This window comes from Protopterus annectens, chromosome 15.part0 (assembly GCF_019279795.1).
Source record: "Protopterus annectens isolate FY-2018-M chromosome 15.part0, PAN1.0, whole genome shotgun sequence".
Taxonomy (NCBI): Eukaryota; Metazoa; Chordata; order Ceratodontiformes; family Protopteridae; genus Protopterus; species Protopterus annectens.
Window position 1 is genome coordinate 4,742,340 of NC_056749.1, and position 27,126 is coordinate 4,769,465.

General features: G+C 39.9%; 1 protein-coding gene across 1 annotated transcript in view; it reads left to right on the top strand.

The window, feature by feature from the left end:
• SLC25A23 (solute carrier family 25 member 23) overlaps window positions 1-27,126 on the top strand; it is a 1,355,089-nt gene that overhangs the window by 1,035,616 nt on the left and 292,347 nt on the right. The window contains exon 7 of the mRNA XM_044057174.1: window positions 20,670-20,777. Coding sequence (XP_043913109.1) covers window positions 20,670-20,777 — 108 coding nt within the window. The remainder of the gene's footprint in view (window positions 1-20,669; window positions 20,778-27,126) is intronic.

Below are 27,126 nucleotides of genomic sequence, written 5' to 3' on the forward strand. Positions count from 1 at the left end.
CAAAATGAAACTCAAAATCTAAACCAACTGTATTTGAAGTATTGAATATTCTAAAAGTGATAAAAGAACTGGAAATGGGGTTTTTAGAAAACAGAAGGAGCAAATTACATAGAAATAAATAGAAATGAGAACTGTAAAGTAAGAAAACACATGTAATGTATAATGAGTGCAGATGAAAAAAAAATGCTCACATGTTTTGTTTTCTTTTCTATTAATGTATGTGTGCGTATGCCTTAAGTGATCATTTAATAAAAGTGTTAAAAAAAAGATCTGGGCAGTCTGATCATACAGAGATGGGAGAAGACATGACAGGCAGTGCAAGAGAAGAAAATGACTGGCCGTACTGTGTGAGCTCCGTTGCGTGCCGTCACTGCGTGTGACAAGAAGTGAGAAACTAAAGTCATGTAGGTGACAGGGCAAAAGGGGATAAACGAGACAGAAGTGGACTAATAGGATCGGTGAACGTGGGGCACTATTCATAGGGAAGATTACTTTTAATGCTGTGTGATGCAGCAGTAATAGAGAGGGTAATGGGGCAGGGTACAACCAGCAGACTGGTGTTACATGGCATTTCCTAGGAGACACCATATTTTATTAATATTTTTATGTAAAAGTAACTTATCTTGAAGCAGTGGGCAAAAGTTTTATGGTACACCTGAATGAAATATGGGGAAAGCCTAAAAACAAAACATAAGAAACCTAAAAAAAAAAAATGTGGGGAGCCTAGAAATCAAAATGTAGGAAGCCTAAAAAACAAAATGTGGGAAGTCTAAAAAAACAAACTGTAAGAAGCCTAGCAAGGAATAATTATGGAAATATTAGTCGTAGGTTCAACTGCAATGTATTAGTGCAAAGCGAGATGACATGCATGAAGTTGTCACAAAAGTAAGATCAAACGCAAAGGAAACAAGTCAAGACAACAGCAAGGAGGAGGAGAGAGAAAAGAGCAAACAACGAAAGACAATCATACAACATCCACGCAAAACTCCTTTTCCCATTTTTGCACATGGGATGGGGGTGTCGCTTCACCAATGATATCATCTAGAACCAAGGTTTACACTGCGGAGTGGATAGTCTTGCCGTGGTACTTCTTCCACACTACACACTTGCAGGCACACACACCAATGGCCAATTTAGAGTGCACAATCCACCTACTGCATTGTTTAGACTGTGGGAAGAAACTGGAGTGCCTGGAGGAAACCCACGCAAAAGCAGGGAGAAGATACCCCAGCTAAGAATTGAACCAGGGAACCACTTGGTGTGAGGTAACAGCAGTATCTGCTGTGCCAATCATAGAAAAGTGAAAAAAAAGCAGAGGGGGGAAATAGGAGAAGGTGAATGATCCAAGTGGAGAGGCACTCAAATCTCAAGATGAAGAGCAACAAATCCAACTCTATTGTAGAGAAAGGGGACCAAGTATATGCAGGGACCAAAGGTCAGAAGGTCCAGCTTGACAGGGATCCCAGGGGAGGAGAGCTGTTCAAAGGCAGTGATTGGGGGAATGGAAAACTGCAAAAATAAAAAACAGAAAACAATGAACCCAGACTGAAAATTATAACATAAGGGGGAAGGGGGGGTGGTTCATACTTGATCAAAAGGAAAAATGTACACAGCAGAATGAGTAGGATGGAAAGGGATATGGTACTGCTCTAGGAGACCAAATTAAATGTAAAAGAGGGAGGGAAGATTCTGAGTCCACAGTAACCCAAGGGGAAATCAGACAATATATAGCAGCAGATGCCAAGAGTGGAGTGGCCACCTTTGTCAAAAAGGGATTACATGTAGTGACAGAAAGGGTGCAGAAAAAAGGGGAATGAAGGTGGATTGTTTGGCAAGGGAGACTAAATGGAAGGAGGAGGGCAACAAAGGGAACATGCATGCCCCAAACAAGGATTCAGAGAACTTTTACAGCAAGTTCTTCGAAGAATAGGAGCTGAAGTGTCACAGAAGATCCCAAGAAAAGCAAATCTGTTTGGCAAAAGAGAGCACAGTATAATGACAAAATGAGACTTAAAACAGAGCATTAAAGAAGGAGATTGGTAGGATATACGGAGTGAAAGATAACCCTGAGACAAAGGGATATATATTTATCAGAAACTGCTTGAGTCAAGCTAGTTAACTGGATAGCATAATAGGCAAAGAGGAAGTTCTAAACATAGGGAAGGGGATAGGAATAATGGGGGGATACATATTGCACCGTGCTGCTGTAGCTATGACAACAAGTACAGAAAGGAACAAGGGTTGGAGATGGGTGAGCGACAATTGGAAAGATCAAGAATGGAAGCAACAATTGCAAAAACTGACACAGGAGCCAGTGGAGGAGAACACTACAGAGAAGACAGACCTGGGGAATCACTGGAGGAATGGAATCAAAGCAGGAGTTAGAGAAGAACCGGGAATGGACTGGTGGAAAGGAAGCCAAGATGAAGAGGAGAACATTGGTAGGAGAAATTAACAGGATACAAAGGTAAATGTGGAAAAATGGTATAAACCAAGAAACACTAAAGAACAGAGGATACTGTTAAAAAAACTGAACTGGAAGTAAAGGTAAGAAGAAGAGTAAAAGTAAATAAACAGCAGTAGAAGTAAATAAACAGCAGCAGAAGTAAATAACAGTAGAAGTAAATAAACAGCAGTAGAAATAAATAAACAACAGTAGAAGTAAATAAACAACAGTAGAAGTAAATAAACAGCAGTAGAAGTAAATAAACAGCAGCAGAAGTAAATAACAGTAGAAGTAAATAAACAGCAGTAGAAGTAAATAAACAACAGTAGAAGTAAATCAACAGCAGTAGAAGTAAATAAACAGCAGCAGAAGTAAATAACAGTAGAAGTAAATAAACAGCAGTAGAAGTAAACAGCAGTAGAAGTAAATAAACAGCAGAAGTAAATAAACAGTAGAAGTAAATAAACAATAGTAGAAGTAAATAAACAGTAGAAGTAAATAAACAGCAGTAGAAGTAAACAACAGTAGAGGTAAATAAACAACAGTAGAAGTAAATAAACAGCAGCAGAAGTAAATAACAGTAGAAGTAAATAAACAATAGTAGAAGTAAACAGCAGTAGAAGTAAATAACAGTAGAAGTAAATAAACAATAGTAGAAGTAAATAAACAACAGCAGAAGTAAATAAACAGCAGTAGAAGTAAATAAACAGTAGAAGTAAATAAACAATAGTAGAAGTAAATAAACAGTAGAAGTAAATAAACAGCAGTAGAAGTAAACAACAGTAGAAGTAAATAAGCAACAGTAGAAGTAAATAAACAGCAGCAGAAGTAAATAAACAGTAGAAGTAAATAAACAGCAGTAGAAGTAAATAACAGTAGAAGTAAATAAACAATAGTAGAAGTAAATAAACAACAGCAGAAGTAAATAAACAGCAGTAGAAGTAAATAACAACAGTAGAAGTAAGTAAATAGCAGTAGAAGTAAATAACAGTAGAAGTAAATAAACAATAGTAGAAGTAAATAAACAGCAGTAGAAATAAATAAACAACAGTAGAAGTAAACAGCAGTAGAAGTAAATAACAGTAGAAGTAAATAAACAATAGTAGAAGTAAATAAACAACAGTAGAAATAAATAAACAACAGTAGAAGTAAACAGCAGTAGAAGTAAATAAACATCAGTAGAAGTAAATAAACAACAGTAGAAATAAACAGCAGTAGAAGTAAATAAACAGCAGTAAAAGTAAATAACAGTAGAAGTAAATAAACAATAGTAGAAGTAAATAAACAGCAGTAGAAATAAATAAACAACAGTAGAAGTAAACAGCAGTAGAAGTAAATAACAGTAGAAGTAAATAAACAATAGTAGAAGTAAATAAACAGCAGTAGAAATAAATAAACAACAGTAGAAGTAAACAGCAGTAGAAGTAAATAAACAGCAGTAGAAGTAAATAAACAGCAGTAGAAATAAACAGCAGTAGAAGTAAATAAACAGCAGTAGAAGTAAATAAACAACAGTAGAAGTAAATAAACAGCAGTAGAAGTAAAACAGTAGAAGTAAATAAACAGCAGTAGAAGTAAATAAAACAGTAGAAGTAAACAGCAGTAGAAGTAAATAAACAACAGTAGAAGTAAATAAACAACAGTAGAAGTAAACAAACAGCACTGGAAGGACAACTGGTGGGTACCTGGGGAAGAACAGGGGAAACATCTAGCTAGGAAGTATAAATAAGAAAAAGGAGAGATAGGTAGCAAGCGTTAAGAGAAAAGAGAGGGAGGGGGATAGAATGGTTCAAGAAACCTTTATAGAATGTACCAACAAATGTACCAGGAATAGAAGAAGAAAAAGGAAGTACGGGAGCCGGATGAATACTAACCGAGAGACTGAATGCAAATGTCATGATGAAGGAAATCAAAGAAGCAGGGATAGCAAATTAAGACAGAAAAGGAAGGGGGCTGTACAAGTGGGGTGCAGCAATAATAGGGACAGTTATGAAGGAGTAAAAAGCATAAAGGAAATACAGGAAATAGATAAATTGGAAAGAGCCAAGGTGGTGGTGATCCCTAAAGAGGGGGAGACAGGATGGAAGTAGAGGATGACAGGCCAATCTCCTTAATAAACGCAGACATCAAGTTGTTGGCAAAAGTGCCAGCAAAGAGACTGGATGAGATTGTTTTGAAAATAACACTAGAGGAGCAGAGGTTTTGCAAAAGAAAGAATAGTGGGAATAAATTGGTCAGCTCTAACAGAGTTTATGACTAAAATGGAGGGAAACAGATGCAGGGATGAAGGCTTTTGACACAGTCAGATGTAAATTCCACTGGGAGAAAATAATAAATAGACAAATGGGGAAACTTTGTAGGAACGATATAGGTAATTTACAATGAGCCAAAAACAGAGGTAATAGTAAATGGAGGATTTGCCAAGGGACTAAAAGTAGGGAGGTGGGCCATGTAGAATGCTCTGTGTCCCCAGGACCCTACACTCCAGTCAGTTTACAACAGGCAATTAAAGTGAGGAAAAAGTTGGCACAACTGGAAGAAAGAGCAGTAGTACAGTTAGGATCCCTAATGAACACAGATGACCGCATGCTTATGTTGGAGAATATTGAGATGGTCATGGAGGAAATGAAGGGTCTGGGGGCTTAGATGTAACCAGACAGAGACAGTTGGAGTCAGGATAGGAGAAGGAAATGGAAATGGAGGAGTGGGATACAATCAGTCAAGGGAAGACCCCAAATATCTGACATACATTAAGTGATATACTATAAAAGAATTTGGAGATGGGGGAGAAAATACAGGGAGTACTGGATAGAAAAGGATACAAAACATACACATAATCAGGTATAATCAATGTTATCAGAATGGAGATTCTCCCAGTTATACTGAATGCATTAAGAAACTTGCCAGTGGACCCCAGTGGAGACCAAACTACTAAAGTTACAGAAGGACCTGGAAATGTGGATAGAGACAGGAAAAAATAGAAAGGTGTCAAAAAATAATCTACGGCTGGGTCAGAAAAAAGGGGGCAGGGGATTCCCACTCAGACCTTATTATATAACCTACTTAGGTGGACAGAGAGTGAGGGGTGAAATAAATGGCAAGAGGAGAGAGGATAAACAGGATGGAGGTAAAATATAAAAGAATGAGTGGCACTAAAGAGATGGGGCAGCATGGTATACAGCCAAGGGAAAGAATGGCACATACGGGAGGAAGAAGGGGGGACATTTTCATAATGAAGAAACTAGCAGAAAAATAAAAGGAAAAGGACAGAAGGGGAGAGCTGGATTTAAGAGGAGAAGGAGGAAGGACAGCATTTAAAATCCAACATGAATTCATACAGAATACAGAAAAGAATTAACCCAGACTGAAAATCATAACCTAAAATGTGTGGGGGAGGGGAGAGCACTCTGCACGAAGATTGCACAGTACGTAGTTATGAAAAAATATGAAAACTAAGTAAAACTAAATAAATAAATAAAAAAGCAGAAAGGGACCACTGTGCAGTGTTGCTACATGTCATCGGCAAGAATAAATAATGTAATACTTTCAGCCTCAAAGAGGAGGAGAAAGACTAGCTGACAATACTGAGAGAAAGATTCCAGGCATTCTAAATGATAAAGAAAAAAGTTGTCAGATTAAGGTGTAGCTCTTTTACTGAAAAACAAAGTGTTCACCAGTAAGTAGATGTTTATGCAACTAAGCTTAAACACAGATAGAATGACTTTGAGTCTGGAGACTTCATGATTCATTTGTAAAAAAATAAAAATGTGTTTGCAGTATCAGATATAATCCAGTCAGAGGCAGTATATTAAGGGAATAAGACCTGACACTTGCAAAAGCATAAGATGTATTTAGACTGAGGTTAAACATTTAAATGAAGGAGTGGAAGTGCATAGAATAAAGGCCATGGAGGAAAGTAATCATAACATGAATACAAAAATAAATATGAAACTGCAGCTGACCTTGTAGTTTCAGGGATGGTGCATAGACACCAACATGCACATGGAAATACTACTGCGTGTTGTAGGTATGGTTACATGCCAGAGAACGCACACTGAGGAAGATTTAATCAAATTCAGACATTTTGATAGAACCATTTTGTAATAATATGCAAAAGTAAGACTGGCTCCGTGAAAGACTTGCATAACATTAAATCAAACAAGTAGAATAAAGCATATGGGATTCTGATCTTGTCTTTGATCATAACCAGCTTATTGTATGTTTGAGACAGCTCCCCATTGAAATGTCGGAACATGAAATTCTGAGTGCTGACAAAAAGAAAAAGACTGAAAATGCAGAACAGCAAATATCAAACATCGTTCTTCCCCTAAAAACGTCTTTTTTACAGAGGTGTAAGCCCCGCTGCACCCCCGATGTGGGGAAGAAGTTTCTCACAGCCCCAAACTTATATATACTAACTCTAAGATCCCCATGTCTTGGAGAAAAGGGAGTATTCTGAGAAATGGCAATCTCGGATTTAATATATGTAAGTCTGAATATTCAGTCATTCAGTCTCGGGTTTACGGGAATCCCTATAGCGAGCACTATAACTTCATGCTGTAGTTGATCAGTTTTAGCCCTCTGTAGTTACATCACCTTATTCTTAAAAAACTGGTACCAATACACTTCTTCTCCCCTCCTCAGTGGACAGGTTGACAGACAAGATCAGACAGGAGTCTCCATGGACTCTGATGTTTGTGGGTGACATTGTTAGAGTAAGGAACAGATTGAGGAGACCTGGAGAAGTGGAAATATGCTCTAGAGAGGAGAGGAATGAAGGACAGCTGGACTAAGACAGAATATATGTGTATGAATGAGAGGGAGGGCAGAGGACTGGTGAGGGTGCAGGGAGTAGAGTTTGTGAAGGTGGATGAGTTTAAATACATGGGATCAACAGTTCAGAGTGATGGCAAGTGTGGAAGAGAGGTGAAGAAGAGAGTGCAGTCAGGGTGGAATGGGTTGAGATGAGTGTCAGGAGTGATTTGTGACAGATGGGTACCAGTAAGAGTGAAATGGAAGGTCTACAAGATGGTAGTGAGACCAGCTATGTTATATGGATTATAGACAGTGACACTGAAGAAAAGACAGGAGTCAGAGCTGGAGATGGCAGAGTTAAAGTTGTTAAGATTTCTATTCGGTGTGACGAGGATGGACAGGATTAGAAATGAGTATATTAGAGGGACAGCTCAGGCTGGACGGTTTGGAGGCAAAGTCAGAGAGGTGAGATTGCTTTGATTTGGACATGTGCTAATGAGAGATACTAGGTATATTGGTAGAAGGATGCTAAGGATGGAGCTGCCAGGTAACAGGAAAAGAAGAAGGCCTAAGATAAGGTTTATGGATGTGGTAAGAGAGGACATGCAAGTGGTTGGTGTGACAGAGAAAGATGCAGAGGACAGGAAGAACTGGAAACAGGTGATCCGCTGTGGTGATTCCTAATGGGTGCAGACAAAAGAAGAAGAAGAAGCTATCTCAGCATGTTTATGGTTACTGTTTGAGACATGGATACTAACAAATTCACTTCATGAGCAAAGTTTGAGAAGTGAATGTTGGCATCCATGTCCAGAACACATAATAAAAGGTTATGATCAGTGATCCAACTGTAATTGTAATGCTTTATCTGCTTCACGTACTACCAGTTACAGAGAGAAATGTAGGAGAGTAAAGTATTTTACCAGCTTTCAAAGTTTGGAAACCAGTAAAACACTTAGCATAGTCAGACAGCAGATAGAAACGAAGTGCCCTGCTGTAGAACTAACAACTTTAAAAACTGTTAGACACTTTGGTCTGCCACATTTTCTATTTGCGTGACAGAATGAAATTCTTTTTAAAGCTATTTATGCTGCTGTTTTGTGTCCGCTGGCAGTATCTGCTGTTAATTCCTAGCATGAGATTCAATCTTAACAGTGCTTAGGAGTGTTTAACCAACTTATGTTTAGCATCCCTGATTGCTATTAAGATTAGGTCCTGTGCTAAGGATATGCTTAAGAAGTTTAACTTTTCTCCAGTTTAGGAACATAATCATGGTGCTCCATGTGCTACAAAAATGTTTGTGGCTCTACTATATCTAGAACAATGTGTAATGCTGTAACCTAGCTCTCTTCATCGCTGCTTTTGTCTATATTTTATGTTATTTTTGTAAATACAATTCTCTTTCTGCTTGTTTTTCCTGTTCTACTATGCAACCTGGACCGAGCCTGCAATTGGTCATGCTTGGTTACTGATAAACAAACACAAACAAACAAGCAAACACAAGTGCATATCCTAAGATGTCAGAGAGCACAGAGTCTGCTGTAATGAGTATTTGGGAAACTTGTGAGTCAATGAATAATTTATTGTAAGCTGGATACTGGTGCTGAATGTGGTATTTTATCAGAAGCTACTTTTTAATCATAGGTTCATAAGTGATTACAAGCCTAACATTCTGGGGGGATTTTTAAGCCCAGCAACACTTCCCAAATGTATCTGGCAGGTTTTGATACCCTAGGTTTATTTCTTGTGATACATATAGGCATGGGCATGGGTGATCAAGCGTTTCTATGCTGTCTCTATCTATTACACACATAGGTACCAGACTAAGGGTAAATTTCTGATTCCCCATCCACTGGTCTAAGCTGCACTTGAATTTCTTTATGGAAGTACTTACTCTGCTTGCCATGAATGGAGAAGCCTGATCCAGAGAAGGGGGAGTGTCTGAGACATACATCTGTCCCTCTAGCATGGCCCATTTATGTTGCAGGTGAGGTTTAGGTCCCTAGATCAGGTAGTTCTGATACTGTTTGTTTTGTGGATGTGCAATGTGTCCGTCAGATGGATCTGGGGATGCTTTTTATGCCAAGTATAGATTGCCTCTCAGCAGCCTGTAGAAGAGTGAGCACAGGGATAAGGCTTTGAGGCAGTCCACATAGGGCATGTTGTTTACACCATACTATGTACAGAATTTTTGCACTCTTCTGGTATATTTAGAGCACTAGCTAAACCCATTGTGTCAGAGTTTGTTCAGTTGTGAGTACAAGTACAAAAAGAATAATACTCAAGATATTATAACTGGAAATGCAGATAAAGCAACCATATATACTGGGCTGTGATATTTATGAGAAATGTAGCAAGAATAACTGTAGGCTCAGAATAAATCACACATTTGTCCAGGAAAGATTCATGAGTATTTCTGGGTGTAAACCAGATGCTTTTGCGCTGCTCAAAATGAAAATATGAAAGCAGTTAGAAAGATAATGTGACTGCTGAAAGAGGTACTGATAGCATGCCTGTTTCCTAAAAGGAAGTTTCCAGAACATTCTAAAAATGTGAAAAGTCTTAATAGTACTAGTAAGGATGATAAAGGAATACAGTAAGGAAGCAGGTTAAGGAGGATACTGCTGATATTTATAGAGTTACTATGATTTACATAGTAGATTAGGTACCCCAGAGAAACACTGAACTAATTTCACCTGAAACAATACTGATTTATTAATGCACCAAAACAGGTTTCCTATAAGTGTCATAAACAGAACGGAACAGGAAAGGAAACATATGGAAAGCCTTTGTGTGACTGCTAAGCAAGATCAACTCAATGAATAGATCAGTAATGTAGTGACAGTACATGAAGCAAGATCAGTTTGGAATATGCATATATCACCAGTACTTAAAAAAATGAATCAAAATGAAACACTGTCCACTTCAGACTATTGAATATTGTATTTGCTATAGTGCATACTGCAAGATTCTTCTCAGTAATACATGCTAAACAAGGATTCTGGTAAATTAAACTGGATGAAGCTAACGTCAGACTTTGCTTTTTTAACACAACTTTGGGCAGACTCATTTTTCAAGGTTGCCTTTTAGTATATCTTCAGACCCTGAAGTCATTCAAAAAGCAGTATCTGAAATGATTGTAACTAACATATACATGATCTTCTATTCTGCAGATCTGCCAAACAGGACCATGATACTGAGGCTTATTTAGCTACTTGATAGGCTAAGACAAAAGGACATGAATATGAATAGAAGTAAATGTCAAGTTTGTGTAACAAATACAAAGAACTTGGGTTATGTTTTGATAAAATAATAACTCAAACCGGGGAAAGCCGAAAGACACAACAACAACAAATAACTCAAGCCAGGCTTTTATAAAGTGTTTATACATGTTTAACCATTTAAGCTCAATGGACACATGACTCTTTTCATGGTCAAACCAGAAGCACTGCCTGGTTAACTGATTCACTCATAGTATAAGATTTATGTGTTATCAGCTGATAAGGCCATTCATAATGTGGTTTCTGGATGAGTAGAATAGATTAGATCTCCTCTTAGGTCTACAGCTACAGTATTTTTTATGTAAAGATATTCTACATCACCTCACCTTTATATAAAACAGCTAAAATAAATATGTACTACATGGAGTGCGGTCGTCATGCTCTGATAGCATGAAAAAGACAAACCAGTTAAAGTACAGTTGTGTACACTTACCATAAATGTAGATGTTCCGAGTGTATTCATTGTTGCAGTCATTACATTTAGGGTAATCTGCTGGCAGGTTGCCCTCAGTCAGCCTGAATAACCCAGTCTTGGGTCCTGCATCAGTTGCTGTCTCCTCTTCCATGACGTCAGGTCGTCAGGGGTATAAAACACGCAGTCGATGGCATTTTAATCAGTCTTTCTTGCCACGTGGTGTCCGAAGCAGAAGCAGTTCGCAAGTGCCGGTCGGCCGACTCCTGAAATTTTCGTTTTCGAGTTTCAGAACCGAAGTCTTCAAACTAAAGCTAAGTACCCCATTGGGGAAACTTTTTCTTGCTCCTTACCGATGTCAGTAAAAGTTAATAATTGTATTACTTGTGGGAAGCAAATACCTCATAAGGATTTTCATTTGTACTGTACTCCTTGCCTAGGCCCTGATCACAATGTGCCTTGCTGTCGGTTTTGTGCTAAATTAAACCAACGCACTATTAAGCGTCGGTATATTTTTGCTTCTAAATATTTTGGTTCAAGATTTAACTACCCTGAAATGTCGTTGGTTAGCAATCCAACTACCGAAGTTCACAAAAAATGCAAGGAAAAAGACAGAGATAGACCATCGAGGTCCAAAACTGACAACAAAGCTTCTCCTAAGCCAGTCACCGGTTCGCAGGTACTCAGTGAGGTGCTTTCGCAGTCCCTGATACCCATTACTTTTGAGTCACAGGCCTCTACCGAGACCCATTCGGAGTCCGGTATGCCGCGAGATTCACAAAATATTGAACCCGCTGATGTCTCTCCCTTGGATGGGTCTGGAGCCACTGTGCAGGCACCGGCTTCTGAGGGTGTTTTCAGGCCTCAACAATTTTATATTAAACCGACGCCATCAACAAAAACAAGGTCAAAACCGACTTTTATGTCTAAAAAAAACGATGCATGAGCCATGTTCTCAGGACCCTATGCCTAAAAAACAAATGATCAAAATGGCTGAGGATTTAATTACCTTGATCAGGGCCCCCCTCCCCTTTGATCTTCAAATCAGGTTTCCATTTCTTCTGATTCCTCTTCTGATCAGGAATTTTCTGTTCCACCCTATGAGGATTCTGATGCAGAGGAATCCATCCCATCTGCATCTCCTCCTGAGGATTACTCTTTTGGAGAGACTTTGCATACTTTAAGGGAACATTTTCACCTGGAAAGTCAGGACTTCTCTGAATCAAAAAAGAGGCTTAGGGATTTTCTTCTTCTTCCTCAGCATAGGCCTTTGGTAATACCTCCTGTATTAGACATTGTTGATGATGTGTTCTCAGAATCAAGTATGGCTCCTGATTCCCTACCTCCGGCTCTTAGTAAGCCAGACAGATATTACAGGGTTCCTGACTCCCAGAAATTTCTTTTCAAAAATCCAGCTGTTGATCCTGAGACTATTTCTCAGGGTCCCAAGGGTGTTAAGGCTTCTACAGCCAAAATTCCTACCCCTTCTGATAGAGATTCCAGGGCGCTGGATAGATGGGGTAAGAAGGTTTATACATCTGCAACCTTGGCAATCAGGGCTTTAAACTGCCAGTTTCATATGCTTAAATATCAACAGCCTGTTATGGGCTTACTGAAACAGAAAATTATTTTGATTTCTGATTGTGTGGAAAATAGAGTTGCAGGATTTATTGCATTCAGCAGAACAGGTTGAAAAGCATACCTGGCAATGTGGTTTTGATTCCTTGGAGGCCTCTTGCAGGGCCGCCATAACTGGATCTGTGATAAGAAGGCATGCCTGGCTCAAGGAGCAAAATCTGCCTGATCATGTGAAAGCTAAATTGTTGGATGCCCCTTTACAGCATGATAGTCTGTTTGGTAATAAGGCAGAAGAGGTTTTTAAAGAAAATGGAAGACAAAGCTAAATCTATGCAAACTGTAAAATATTTCTTGCAAGAACAGTCACCCAGGTTCAGTAGGCACTGGCCTACTAAGAATTGGTCCTTTCCTGTGTCCAACAGAGCCACTCAGGGCAAACCCAGGCACTCCAAAGGCTCCATATATCAATCACAGGGATCTTACAGGTCAAAGCAATGGGGTGCCACTGCCTCCAAATCTGGAGGTAACAAAGCACAACCCTACAGTAAGCAGTCTCAATGACTTTCCTCTACCACCTCCAAGCACTTATCTTTTGGCAGCCCCCTTGGGGGGAAAACTAGCACTTCATGCTCAAAATTTGCAGTTAATTACCCAGGACAAGTGGGTATTAAACATAGTATCCCAGGGATACAGATTTCATTTCCACACTTTGCCAATTCCAAACGGATGGCCAGATCTGCCACAAAACCAGTGGGCAGAGGCCCAGAAAAAAGTCATGTCCCTCATAGATATGGGGGCTATTCAACAGGTACTGGAAAAGGAAAAAGGACAAGGATTTTATTCAAGACTTTTCCTGGTACCCAGAAAAGACAAATCATGGCATCCAATACTGGACTTATCCATTCCAAATACTTTCCTGGACATTCCAAAATTCAAAATGCTGACTTTACAACAGCTATTGTCTATGCTAGGCAAGAATGCCTGATTGGTATCTCTAGACTTAAAAGAGGCATACCTGCATATCCCAATCAGGGAATCTTGCAGAAGATACCTCCACTTCAAAGCAGGCTTTTTGCATTACCAATTCTCTGCACTGCCCTTTGGCTTATCTACTGCACCCAGGGTCTTTACAAAGTGCCTGGCACCAGTAATTGCATTCTGCAGACAAAGAAACATTCAAATTTATCCTTATCTGGACAATTGTCTCATTCATGCAGAGGACAAGGACACTCTTCTTCAACATCTAGTGTTTGTAAAAAGGCTTCTAGCATGCCTAGGGTACACCATAAATGAAAAGAAACCACAACTGGTACCCTCTCAAATAATTACATTCCTGGGTGCAAGCTTGAATACAACTGCCCAGATGGCTTACCTCACGCCAGACAAACAACTGCAATTGACAACATACTTCAAACAAATTGCAACAACAACCCAGTTATCTGCAAGACAAATTATGCAGGCTTCGGGGCTCATGGCATCCTGCATTCTACTAATTCCATATGCGAGTCTGCATATGAGGAAACTTCAGTGGTACCTAAAAAGTTTATGGAGTCAACATTGTCATAGTCTAGAAACATTGATTCCCCTCATTCCCTGCTTACAACAGGAGTTTCTTTCGTGGTCAGAGACATGTCACCAAAACAAGGGACTGTCATTCACTCTACCCCCTGCCAGCCAAACCCTAACTACAGATGCATCAGACTATGCTTGGGGGGCCCACCTGGCAGGGAGATGCGATCAGGGCAAATGGAGCCCAAACCAAATGCATCTGCATATCAACCAGAAAGAGATGCTATCTGTTCAGAATGCTCTGACAGCCTTCAAGGACTTACTTCGTCCAGGACAACTACTGATAAAGACGGACAACACCACAGTTATGTGGTACATAAACAAGCAGGGGGGGTACACATTCCTACCCCCTTTGCAGACTAGCCATGGCCTTGTGGAACACGGCCTTGATTTACCAAATACATCTTCAAGCTCAATTCCTGCCAGGAAAGCAAAATACTCTGGCAGACGACCTAAGCAGAAATCTTATGGACCCGCACGAATGGAGACTGGATCCACAAATCTTCAGCATGTTAACACAGAAATGGGGGAGCCCAGACATAGGTATATTTGCCTCTCCCCAAAACTATCAGTTGGACAAATTCTGCACAAGAACTCAACACAAAAAAGCATGGAAAGTGGATGCTCTGTCCTTCAGCTGGAAAAACCTATCAGTCTATGCCTTTCCCCCTCTGCCTCTACTCTCCAAGGTCTTACTAAACGTCAGACAGGAAAAAACAAAAATGATTCTAATTGCTCTGGACTGGCCTAGCCAGCACTGGTACCCGCTTCTAAGGAATATGTCACACCTTCCTCCGTGTTACTTGCCTCAGACACCTCACCTATTGTCTCAGCAGAACTATCAAATTCTGCACACTCAGCTCCAAACTCTGAATCTTGCAGCATGGCTAATCAACTAATTTTACCAACCACATCTCTCAGTAAACCTGTGATGGGTGTCATTTTGGAAGCCAGAAGGCCCAGTACTAGAAAATCTTATGCTGATAAATGGAAGAGATTCTGTGCTTGGAACCAAGTGCAAGGAATAGACACAGCAAGGCCCAATATTCCTCAGATTTTACAATACTTAACTGAGATGCTTGACAAGGGCCTATCTTTTTCTTCAATAAAAATCCATGCCTCTGCCATCTCGGCTCATTACAACACAGAGCCTCCCCTCTTTTCTCATCCCCTGCTAAAACAGTACCTCAGAGCAGCCAAATATTTAAGGCCTTCCAGGAGAGCACCACCTCCTGCATGGGACCTCAATTTTGTGCTGGAAAAACTCACCCTGCCTCCTTTTGAACCAGCAGCTACTGCGGATATAAAATTTCTTTCTTGGAAGACGGCCTTTCTTTTGGCAGTCACTTCAGCAAGAAGGGTTTCAGAACTACAGGCTGTCATGGCAGGGGAGCCTTTCATTATTTTTTACCTGGACAGGGTGGCCCTCAGGAACAATCCTTCTTTTATGCCTAAGGTGGTATCCAGTGTGGCTCTTAACCAGACCATTCACCTGCCAACCTTTTTTCCCAAATCCGCAGAACAAGTGGGAGCGGATTCTGCATTCATTGGATCTACACAGACAACTAAGATTCTACTTAAACAGGACAAAATCTCTAAGAAAGTCTGAGCAACTACTGGTAGCATTTGCTGCAGGATCAGAGGGGAAGGCTATATCAAAGTAGACTATTTCTAAATGGATAAGCCACTGCATTCGTTTCTATTTGCACCATGGTAAACCTGTGCCCAAGGGATCAGATCCCATTCCACCAGGGCTGCCTCTACTTCAGCAGATTTTCTCAGAGGGGTTCCTACCGGAGACATTCTAGAAGCTGCTACTTGGAGCTCAGTTCATACCTTCACAAAGCATTATCATTTGCTTCTCTTCTCTAAATCCAGGGCAGGCTTTGCCACTGCAGTCCTGCAAGGCCTTATAGCTGCTCCTAATGCTGTGTAGCTCCAACCTCCCATCCATAGCTTTGGGACTCTACCCAAATGTAATGCCTGCAACAGTGAAACACGAAGAATATAGTATAGTTGTGTACACTTAATGTAAATGTAGATGTTCGAGTGTATTCACTGTTGCAGTCTGGATTACCCACCCGCCAGCCCCCTTTCTATACCTTTTCTTTCCTTCACTATACTCAAAAGCCTTTGTGGTGTATTTGCTTATAGTTGAAGGTAAATTTTATGTTTCTAAAGTGTATTTATATATTTACAGTTTATATATATATTTTGCTCCCCATTTGGGGGGCACCTGACATCTGGGGCAAGAAAAACTGATTAAAATGGCATCGGCTGCGTGTTTTATACCCCTGACGACCTGACATCATGGAAGAGGAGACAGCAACAGATGCAGGACCCAAGACTTTGTTATTCAGGCCGACTGAGAGCAACCTGCCAGCAGTTTACCTTAAATGTAATGACTGCAACAATGAATACACTCGGAACATCTACATTTATGGTAAGTGTACACAACTGTACTTTAACTGGTTTGTCTTTTTCATGATATCAGAGCATGACGACCGCACTCCATGTAGTACATATTTATTTTAGCTGTTTTATATAAAGGTGAGGTGATGTAGAATATCTTTACATAAAAAATACTGTAGCTGTAGACCTAAGAGGCAGCTACCAGTAAAAGGTGTTTGATGTAATTATTTAATAGTTGGAGTAAAGCTTCTGATAAGTGTATATCTTGTATCGTGTCTCTTCATTCAGCTGTCACTGACAATATGTGCACTTAACTGTATACGTACATTACTTACACATATGCATATATACAATGCATTTATATAGATATATAAACCCATATGTTTACACAGGTATACATATATATGTGACCAACAGGTTTATATTGTGTCTGTACTAATAATTCAACATAAGCATCAATCGGACTATAGGCCGTCAAAGAAACTCCATTAAATTTCTTCCCTTGCAAGCTAATCGAGCAGGCTAACGTGGCTTCTACTGGTGGAACAAGGGTTATTACAGCTCCATTCCACAAGCATGGACCCAGGAGAATAGCACTAATATCAGCACTGCTGGGAGCGGGATAGGACCGTTCGTGCTTGATTCCTACATTGTACGGGCTGTTATCTTGATCATTTGCACAGCTCATTTCATTCAGTCAGTGAACATCGACTCAAAGAAAGAAAGCAATTCATTACACTGTGTGTTGTTCATTTACCCATCCGCTGTTACACTGTAATGAGCATGTTCATTTACCCATCCACTGTTACACTGTAACAGGCATGTTCATTTACCCATCCGCTGTTACACTGTAATGGGCAGATAATCAACACTTATTGCTGTGCTACTTCCATTACTAATGTAACATTAGTTTGGCAAATGCTGCAAAGGACTAAGACTCTGAGCTGTTAATGAGATAGTTCTTGTAGTCCAGGGTTTGGGCTAGGCTGTTTAAAAGTCTCTTGGACTGCATGCCTAATAATTACCTGTGAGCTACAAGGAAGCCGGTCCTTGAGGTAAGTCATATGCGAGTTACAAGGGAGACCATCCTTGAGGTAAGTCATATACGAGCTACAAGGGAGACCATCCTTGAGGTAAGTCATATACAAGCTACAAGGGAGACCATCCTTGAGGTAAGTCATATACGAGCTACAAGGGAGACCATCCTTGAGGTAAGTCATATATGAGCTACAAGGGAGCCTGTCCTTGAGGTAAGTCATATGCGAGTTACAAGGGAGCCAGTCCTTCAGATAAGTCATATACGAGCTACAAGGGAGACCATCCTTGAGGTAAGTCATATACGACCTACAAGGGAGCCCATCCTTGAGGTAAGTCATATATGAGCTACAAGGGAGACCATCCTTGAGGTAAGTCATATACGAGCTACAAGGGAGCTGGTCCTTGAGGTAAGTCATATATGAGCTACAAGGGAGCCTGTCCTTGAGGTAAGTCATATACGAGCTACAAGGGAGCCCGTCCTTGAGGTAAGTCATATACGAGCTACAAGGGAGACCATCCTTGAGGTAAGTCATATACGAGCTACAAGGGAGCCCGTCCTTGAGGTAAGTCATATACGAGCTACAAGGGAGAACATCCTTGAGGTAAGTCATATACGAGCTACAAGGGAGCCCGTCCTTGAGGTAAGTCATATACGAGCTACAAGGGAGCCCGTCCTTGAGGTAAGTCATATACGAGCTACAAGGGAGCCGGTCCTTGAGGTAAGTCATATACGAGCTACAAGGGAGCCCGTCCTTGAGGTAAGTCATATTAATGTTACTTAGTGGTGGGTTCAGTCTCAGGAGTCAGCCAAGCAGGCTTTGATGAAATAGATGGAAGGTAACGTTTTGCTGATTTCCTTCATTTTAATCCACAAAACATCCATTGCTCAGTAAAGTAAGCAAAGGTCATGTTCACAGCACACACGTTATTTTTATTTTTATTTATTTATTTTACATTTATTTTACATTTGTTGACCGGGCTAGTCCAACTGGATATATATCTGTAAAGTAAGCAAAGGTCATGTTCACAGCACACATGTTATTTTTATTTATTTATTTTACATTTATTTTACATTTGTTGACCGGGCTAGTCCAACTGGATATATATCAGTAAAGTAAGCAAAGGTCATGTTCGCAGCACACACGTGTTATATTTAGTTAGTTTTGAGACAGATGTTAGAAGGCATTAGAAGCAAAAGTGGTGGGCAGCAGTTAGTGTTGTTGCCTCAAAGCAAGAGGTTCTCTGGTTCAATTCTCAGCTGGGGTGCCTTTTGTGCGGAGTGTGCATGTCCTCCCTGTAGTCACGTGGGTTTCCTCCCACACTCAAAGACTGGCATCTAGAGTGTTTCTCTCTGGGTCACCACTAAAAATGGTATCTGTCCCAGTCAGACTTTCCCGGTAAACAAATGATAAATAAAATAAAAACATACACAGTAGCAGAAGTGTACTATAGCATGTTTTATGTGAGTTAGCAGTAAGTGTACAGTGTGCTGGGGAATGGTGTGTAATGGGCTGTAGAAACTATATAGATGTAGTTTTAGAGACTACAGATGGGTCATGGTTATAAAGATGTGTCAAATAAGTAGAGGAATGACAGGTGTTTCTGGCATATTCACATCTGACACTATATTGATTCACTTTATGGCCTGACTGCATGGCACAGAAAGCTAAAACCCTAATGATAATGCAGATGACTTGGACTTCAGTAGTGGCTTGAGTGTCAGAGGAGCCAGATAGATGAGGGAGGGAGTGACCAGCCAATGCTGACTTACCCATCCTGGGGGAGAATGATGGTCCATGTTTGTGATTCTTCCACCAGCGAGCAGAGGCTTGCAGAAAGAGAAGTGTCACAAGGACCAAGCAACATAGGCTTGTTACCACAGCAGTGATAGGAACCTCATTAGTGTGTGTGTGTGTGTGTGTGTGTGTGTGTGTGTGTGTGTGTGTGTGTGTGTGTGTGTGTGTGTGTGTAAGCATGCACAAACTAAGCTTTATAGTGATGACAGCATGCACATCAGCTTCGCCGGGCTGGGGTTAGTGCTATAACAAATGTACTCTTCGCCTGCATCGATAGATGCAGGTTCAGACATTAGCCACATCCATGGCTACCTGTATGATAGCCTGCCATACCATGGTCAGCTTCCACCTCCGTCCCAGGAATTTCCTCACTGGAGGGACAAATTGGCTCAAGAATGATGGGAGGGGACTTGATAGTCACAGAGCATACAGGAGAAAAGCACACACAAACATTCTTCTTCTTTTTTGCAATGTTTGAAGTTTTTGGAATGTGTAAACTAATTCCAAATGCTACAGCTTTTTTATATTTTACGGATTAAGGAAGAAGATGTATATTGGCCCCAAAGACCAAAACTGAAACTGTCTTACTGCTTTCAAGAAATGTATTTTTTCGTCATCTCATTTGTTGAGCTTTAGTTCATTTGTTGACTCTATACTCTGGATTGTGCTCTTAGGTTAGTATGCCTAGAACATTCCATGTACTGAACAGGTGTTCCTGGCACATGATGATGGTTTAGTTGAGTGTCATCAAACAGTATGAAGTAGTAATGTCAGGCCTACATAACTAGACTTGCCTACCTGACCTGTGCCCTGATAACTGCATGTTAATCACCAAACTCAGGACTGTATAACTGGAGAACATTTACTTAAACCATACCACCATGAGTAGGAGTTGTTCACATATCTCACATCTGCATATTTGGTGGTAAGTCATTTATTTCAGGACAGCTTAAGTGGGGGTTCATTATCTAATTCAAGACACCATAGCTGGGGCCACTCATCTAACTCATGAATGCACAACAGGGAAATTAATCACTTTACTCAAACCTACAAAACTGGTGGGGTTTTCCTTACGTCAGACTGGGGATTACATATATTATTATATGCCTTTGGGATTCCTGCTTGGATAAGGATTCAAAAACAGGAAAAATGCAATCAGAAAAGCAGAAATCAAAACTTAAAAAGGACATGTGTTTGTTATGTTCAGAGAATGTGTGTGTGTGTGTGTGTGTGTGTGTGTGTGTGTGTGTGTGTGTGTGTGTGTGTGTGTGTGTGTGTGGGTGGGGGGGGGTGATATCTCAAATAAATGAAAAAAAAGTAAAAGTGCTGAGTCATGACACAAACTTTTTTTCAAAATTCTGATTATTTTCTGTCATCTGTTGCAGATCAAAAAAGTCATTCGTGGGAAACAGGAAACCCTGAGGGTGCAGGAACGATTTATTGCGGGGTCTCTAGCAGGTGCCACCGCGCAGACTGTCATCTACCCCATGGAGGTGAGATTGTATGTGTGTGTTAAATACACCACGTATCCTAAAATACTTAACTGTCTTATGTAAAATATTCTATCTTTTATTTATTGTTTTATACATTTGCTAACCAGGTAAGTGCACTGCTCTGAAGACCCTTTTCAGGCATGACCCTGGTCAGGTAGTACTGGGCCAGGTAGGTATACTTGCATGGACAGTATTCTTGCTTGAAAAACTTGAATCCCTCTTGTTGCAATGTGTATATGTACCAGTAATATATCGTACTTCATTTCTATTTATTTATGTTTGTTTACTGGGGTAGAGCATTGGTCAAATATAACTAACAGCAGCATCAGCTAGAATTGCATTGTACAGCAAAGGAAGAAATACAGTTAGTATATAATTATCTTATTGGCAGTACAACATAGCCATAGCACACACACAGCACACGTTCATCATAATGGTTAACAAGTTAACATTGCTTACAAAATAGGAGGCAGCTGTCAGTCAGCTAAGATAAAATGTTGGTGTTATTTACATTAACGTTACTTGCTATATTAAACAAAAAATGTGTTGCGTATAAACCAAGCTAAAGAAGTAATGCTGTTTGTGTGTGTACTGTTTGTGTATGTACTGTTTGTGTCAGTACTGTTTGTGTGTCTACTGTTTGTGTTATCCCTTAAACAGTTGTACTGTAGGGTACAGAGAAGTCATGGAGACAGTAACAGATAGACAGTTAGAGGGACTTTTCAATTTTGGTTAGGTAATATGAGCTGGAATATGACAGTTGCATCTGCTTTGTTTAAACGGGATATGTTTGAATTGGGTCCTGAATTTTTTGTAGTTGGATAACTCCGTTGGTCTTAAAGGAAATGACTGCCAAAGTTAGAGAGCAAAACTAGAAAAACTGATCTCAGTAATGTAGCTCAGTTTTGGAGATTTGAAGTGCTGGGTCTAAGCTGGAATGATTCATGAGATTGTAACAGGGACATTTGTTTGGAGTCTAGTGGAAAGTGATGATGAAGTGTCCTGAAGGAGTTATCCAAAAAGCAGTGAGCCCATAAGGAGGTTGGCTTTCTGCAGCATTTTAAACCATTTGATTTTGGCCAGTGTAGGGCAATGATAGTCTTGTTACAAAGAGTTTGCTATGAAGCTGCATGTTTTATTAGAGATTGTCTGTGATATTATGATGTTTTTAATGTCAGGTTGAGGGATTTAGTGATGAATCATAATCCAGACAGGCCAACAAGATGTCTTTACCTGTGGCTTAGTTGGGCTGCAGGTGAGAAAATTGAGAAATTCATAGGGCTGAAAGGTCAGCCAGATGTAAAGGTATCCAAAAGAACTGGTGTTATGGTTATCTTGGTCTCTTATCTGCATAGTGTTGGAACATTTTGATTGTCCAGATTATGGTTTTAGTTTTTTGAAGATTGTGTAGGAGTTTTTTGGAGGCGATCCCTTTGTGCAAATCAAGGAGATACATTTGAAGTTCAGTTTGTATTTCTTGGTGTTTAGACAAGCATAAAGTAAAAGTTATAGGTTAAACATGTCAGATGGTACTTTATTTACAAATACTGAATAAAGGATAGTTGCAAGTATTGAATATTGTGGTCCACCAAATTGCAAACTAATTTCAGATGAGAGGGTGGATTCAACTTTTACTTTGAAGTATCTGTTTGTGACAAGAGTCTTGCATCCATGCAGTGGTCTGAGCTTGAGGGCTATTTCCAATATTAGTCATGTGGGAAGATAGGGTGTGCGATGCCCTATGTCAAAGGCCCTGCTTAGAGGGCATCTGTTAGTTTGGCACTGTCCATGTTGGTCTGGATGTCATTAGTAAAGCTCAAGAACACAGTATTGTACTCCTCCCTTATTAGAACCGGTGCTGTTTATGGGATAGTAGGTGGTGATTTTGTATGTAGGTGGTGAGCTGATTAAATATGAGATCCATTGTTGCCTATTTTCATCCATTTCAAACATATGTGTTGTTGGATCCACTGGATATGACCTCGACACTGACTCAGAAGATTCTTTGGATCCAGAGCTCTAACTCTTCCCCTACTCATGATCCCTGGACTCCAGGTTAGCTGCTCAGATCTCATTTGCCACATGAAGTTATTGGATGAGTGAAAGAGCTTTCCTCACCATATTGCACCATTTTGGATTCTTAGCTGATTTCTTCCTCCTACTGAGAGAGTTCTGCCTCTGTCTGTCATTATTAGACCTTTAGTGTTAATAACAGTTAGTTATAGTGTTTTCTAGCTGGATGTTTTGTACCTCTACTGTTGTTCTTTTAGTGTCTATTATTCAGCCTTTTGGCCAAGGTCAAGTGTAGTATCTAAAAAAAAAAGAGAGAGAGACTGTATTTCACTTAGTGTAGTTAGCAGTGTGTGTGTGTGTGTGTGTGTGTGTGTGTGTGTGTGTGTGTGTGTGTGTGTGTGTGAGACTAGGCTTTCTTTTCAGGATTTGTATGTTTGATTTTTTTTTCCTCTTCAGACTTTAAGATGTCTGAATCATCTGGGTTTAAACAATGTTCAGAGTGTGGACATAAGCTCACAAAGCAGGATCGGCACTCTAAGAGTAGCCATACTTTATAAGAATGGATTACAGATTACCGTGTTAGACCACAAACCTCTACTTTGCAACAATGTAGAAATTCTTCTAACTAAAATTCAGCTTAACAAAAGCAAAGCCATATATCTATCATGTATTTATCTTCCCCCTGGCAATAACATCAACACATTAGAGGCTATTCTCAGCTGGTTCTCAAGCAGCTACCCCCAAGAAACCATTATACTTGGAGATTTTAACATTAACTGGAACTCCTGTATATCTGAGCAGCCTTCTTCTCATATTAACTTATATGGCTTTACCCAAACTATAATATCCCCTACCTGTATCAACAAAACTAACAACAAAATTAGTACCCTTGACTGGATACTCACTAATACTCCCCAACTAAACTATAAAACAGGCACCCTTCCTGAGGACATAAGTGACCACTTGCTTACCTATTTAATCAGAATTAAAACTGATATCCCAAACTCAACCATCTCTAGAACTATTCGCACTACCAAAACTTTTAACCCTGCTCACTTTCAAGCTGAACTAGACACCTGTGACAGGTCACCCCTGAAATACCTCCCAATAGATAATGCCGTGAAATACTTTAACTCTAAATTCCTATCCATTTTAGACAACCATGCCCCATTACGTCAGAATTAGAACCAAACCAGCACCATGGCTCACCAAAACTGCTAAACAAAAAATACCCCAAAGAAATAAACTATGGGCCAAGTGGCGCTCAACAAAAAGCCCCTCAGACCACCTGCAATTCAGACAGCTAAGAAATGAAACAAAAAAAGCCACACTAGCCGATAAAAGAAACTACTACTACCAACTACAACTAACCAACCAAAATAATCCCCAAAAATTCTGGCGAGGTATCAATAATCTCCTACACCCTGGACGCTCAAGTAATCCCTCCCCCTCTGGCTCTGACGACAACAATCCCATCCAAATAGCTGACTCATTTAATACTTTTTTCACTGAAACTATACAATCCCTAGCCAGCCAGCTATCCCCTAACACCCCAGGCTCTGCCACAACCTTTACCAATAATTCTCATCAATTTCACTTTCAGCCAGTGCCCACTTCACTCATCTGTAAACTCATAGAGAAACTTAAACCCACTACACTCTCAGCTGATCAATTACCTGCAGAATACATGCAAAAAGCTGCTAAAGTCATAGCATACCCCATATCCATCCTCATTAATAGAACTATTTCTGAAGGAACTATTCCCCTAATCTGGAAAGTCTCTCACATTATTCCCCTGCGTAAGGGTGGCAACTCCAAGGAGTTATCAAATTACAGGCCCATAGCTATTCTATCTCTTTTAGCAAAAATAATGGAAAAATGTATACACCTACAACTGGTAACCTACCTACTCGATCACAATTTACTAGCACCCTGCCAACATGGCTTTAAACCATATCATAGCACCACCTCTGCTCTCTTATCCTTCACAAACCATATTAACAGTAATCGTAATAATGATACTCTATCTTCTGCCCTTTTTATTGATCTGTCTAAAGCTTTTGACAAGGTCAACCACCACCTACTTATTGACACACTCAGAAACCTGTCAATGGACATCCATACTATACAGTGGTTCCAATCATACCTAAATAACAGGCAACAGGCTGTACTATGGGAAAATACTTTATCTTCCCATCTCCCAGTCGCTCTAGGGGTCCCACAAGGATCTATATTAGGCCCACTACTCTTCTCCATCTTTACAAATGACCTCCATTCTATAATTCCACAAGCTGACTGTATCCAATACACTGATGACTCCACACTCCTATGCTCTGCTATTTCTCAAGCAGAACTTCAGTCACTAACCCAAAAGACCTTTAGTACAGTTGAAACCTGGCTTCTACAAAGATGTCTTATTCTTAACCCCAAAAAACTAAAATGCTACTATTTCCCCCACTCGCAGAACCTCCCCACTTAACTTTACTATTACTTCAAATAAAGGAACTAATATATCTCCTGAACCAACCATTAAACTACTTGGAGTTCTAATAGATAATAACTTGTCCTTTGAACCTCACATTAATAACACCATAAAAACAGTAAACAAGAAACTAGGCTCACTCTACAGGATCAAACCCTTTCTAACACCTCCAGCCAGAGTTATTATTGCTCACACCCACCTCATCTCTACCCTGCTCTATGCCTCCCCCATCTATACCAAAATATGTAGAAGTAATCTGAATAAACTTTCATCCTGCTACAACAATATTGCCAGATTTGCAGCTGGGTCCTCCTATAGAACTCATCACTGCATCAACCTGAATCAGCTAGGATGGTTAGAGCTGCCAAATCTAATACATTTAATCAACTAATAGTAGCCCATAACATTTTGTACTTACCTCAAAATACACCCATACTTACATCCCTAGTCATCCCCTATAACAATCTCAAGACCTTACACTCATCTAATAAACTACTTGTTCAAACCTCAAAATCCAACAACTCGGCTGGTGATGCCTTGTTCTCCAATACAGTAGGTAAAGCCTGGAACATCCTCCCAAGCCAGCTAACCTCAATATCCTCTGTCAGCATATTTAAAAGCAAGCTTAAACCCCACCTTAAATCACACTGGCTATGCCCCTGTGTTAACCCAGACTAAGCACCTGACTATTAACTAGACTTTCATTATTCCCAGTCTCTCACGATCATGAACTTGTGTATACTCACTAATTATTAGCGAGCTTACCCTTCCTTAGGACTTTTTCCTCATGTAAACATGTAAATACTGTAGAATGAACAATCTCCTTCATGTAATATCATAGCTTAAGTGAGTAAGAACACTATAAATCATCCTGGTTTGCTGTTCTTCTATACTCTATCTATTGATCTCCTGCATTTTCTTTCCTGTGTTTGTGTGAATTTAGTACCAATTAATATAAACTACTACCTATAACCAGTTTAGTTTTAGATTTCATTTTCCTTCCATAACAGAATTCGTAATATAAAATCCTAAGCTTGTAATATGTTATAAAGATTTGTAATTCACCATTTATAATGCAGCTGACTCAGTCTTGCTCATCTATTTCATTGATAATTTTTTTCTTTTCCTTGTAATATTGTAAAAAAAAAAAAAAAAATGTCAATGTCTTTGTCTTGACCTTTTATAATGCTGAAATTTCTGGAGCTTTTCTCCCCGGGCCTCCACTGAAAATGGACACGTATCCAGCTGGACTAGCCCGGTCAACAAATGTAAAATAAAATAAAATAAATAAATAAATAAAATAAATTATTGCTTTGGTACTGCCCATTTGGATGTGGACTGCCAGTTTTGTGCTGCCTTCAGCACAAGGGCCCTCCAGACTAGAATCAACGAGTTAGTTCTGGAGGAACTCCTTCCCACAAAGACAGGGGCTTTTTCTTCTTCTACTTCTTCTGCTTCTAAAAAGAGATACCAAACTGAGTCTAAAGATCAGGGTCAAGAGAAAGAAAAGGACAAGGATTCAGATAAGGAAAAGGAAAAAAGGGAGCAGGAAATGAGCAAATCGCCAGCAAAAATGACTAACAAGCGATTTCCAGAGCCGACATCTTCAGTTGGGCCTGACCCACCCAAAATGTGTTCCCACATTAAATCCAGTGATATCTTGGCTCCAATCTCCATCTCCAAGACCTAGGTACTGTCTAGAACTGGTGAGTCCCAGACTGCACTCCCCATTCTTAAGACAAAAGGTACTCCAGACCACCATCAGTGGCTTTATTTACTCATTCATGTCGAAGCCTCATGTAGCAAGATGTCAACAGGATGATGAGGAACTTTTGGAGGATGCAAATCCAGCCT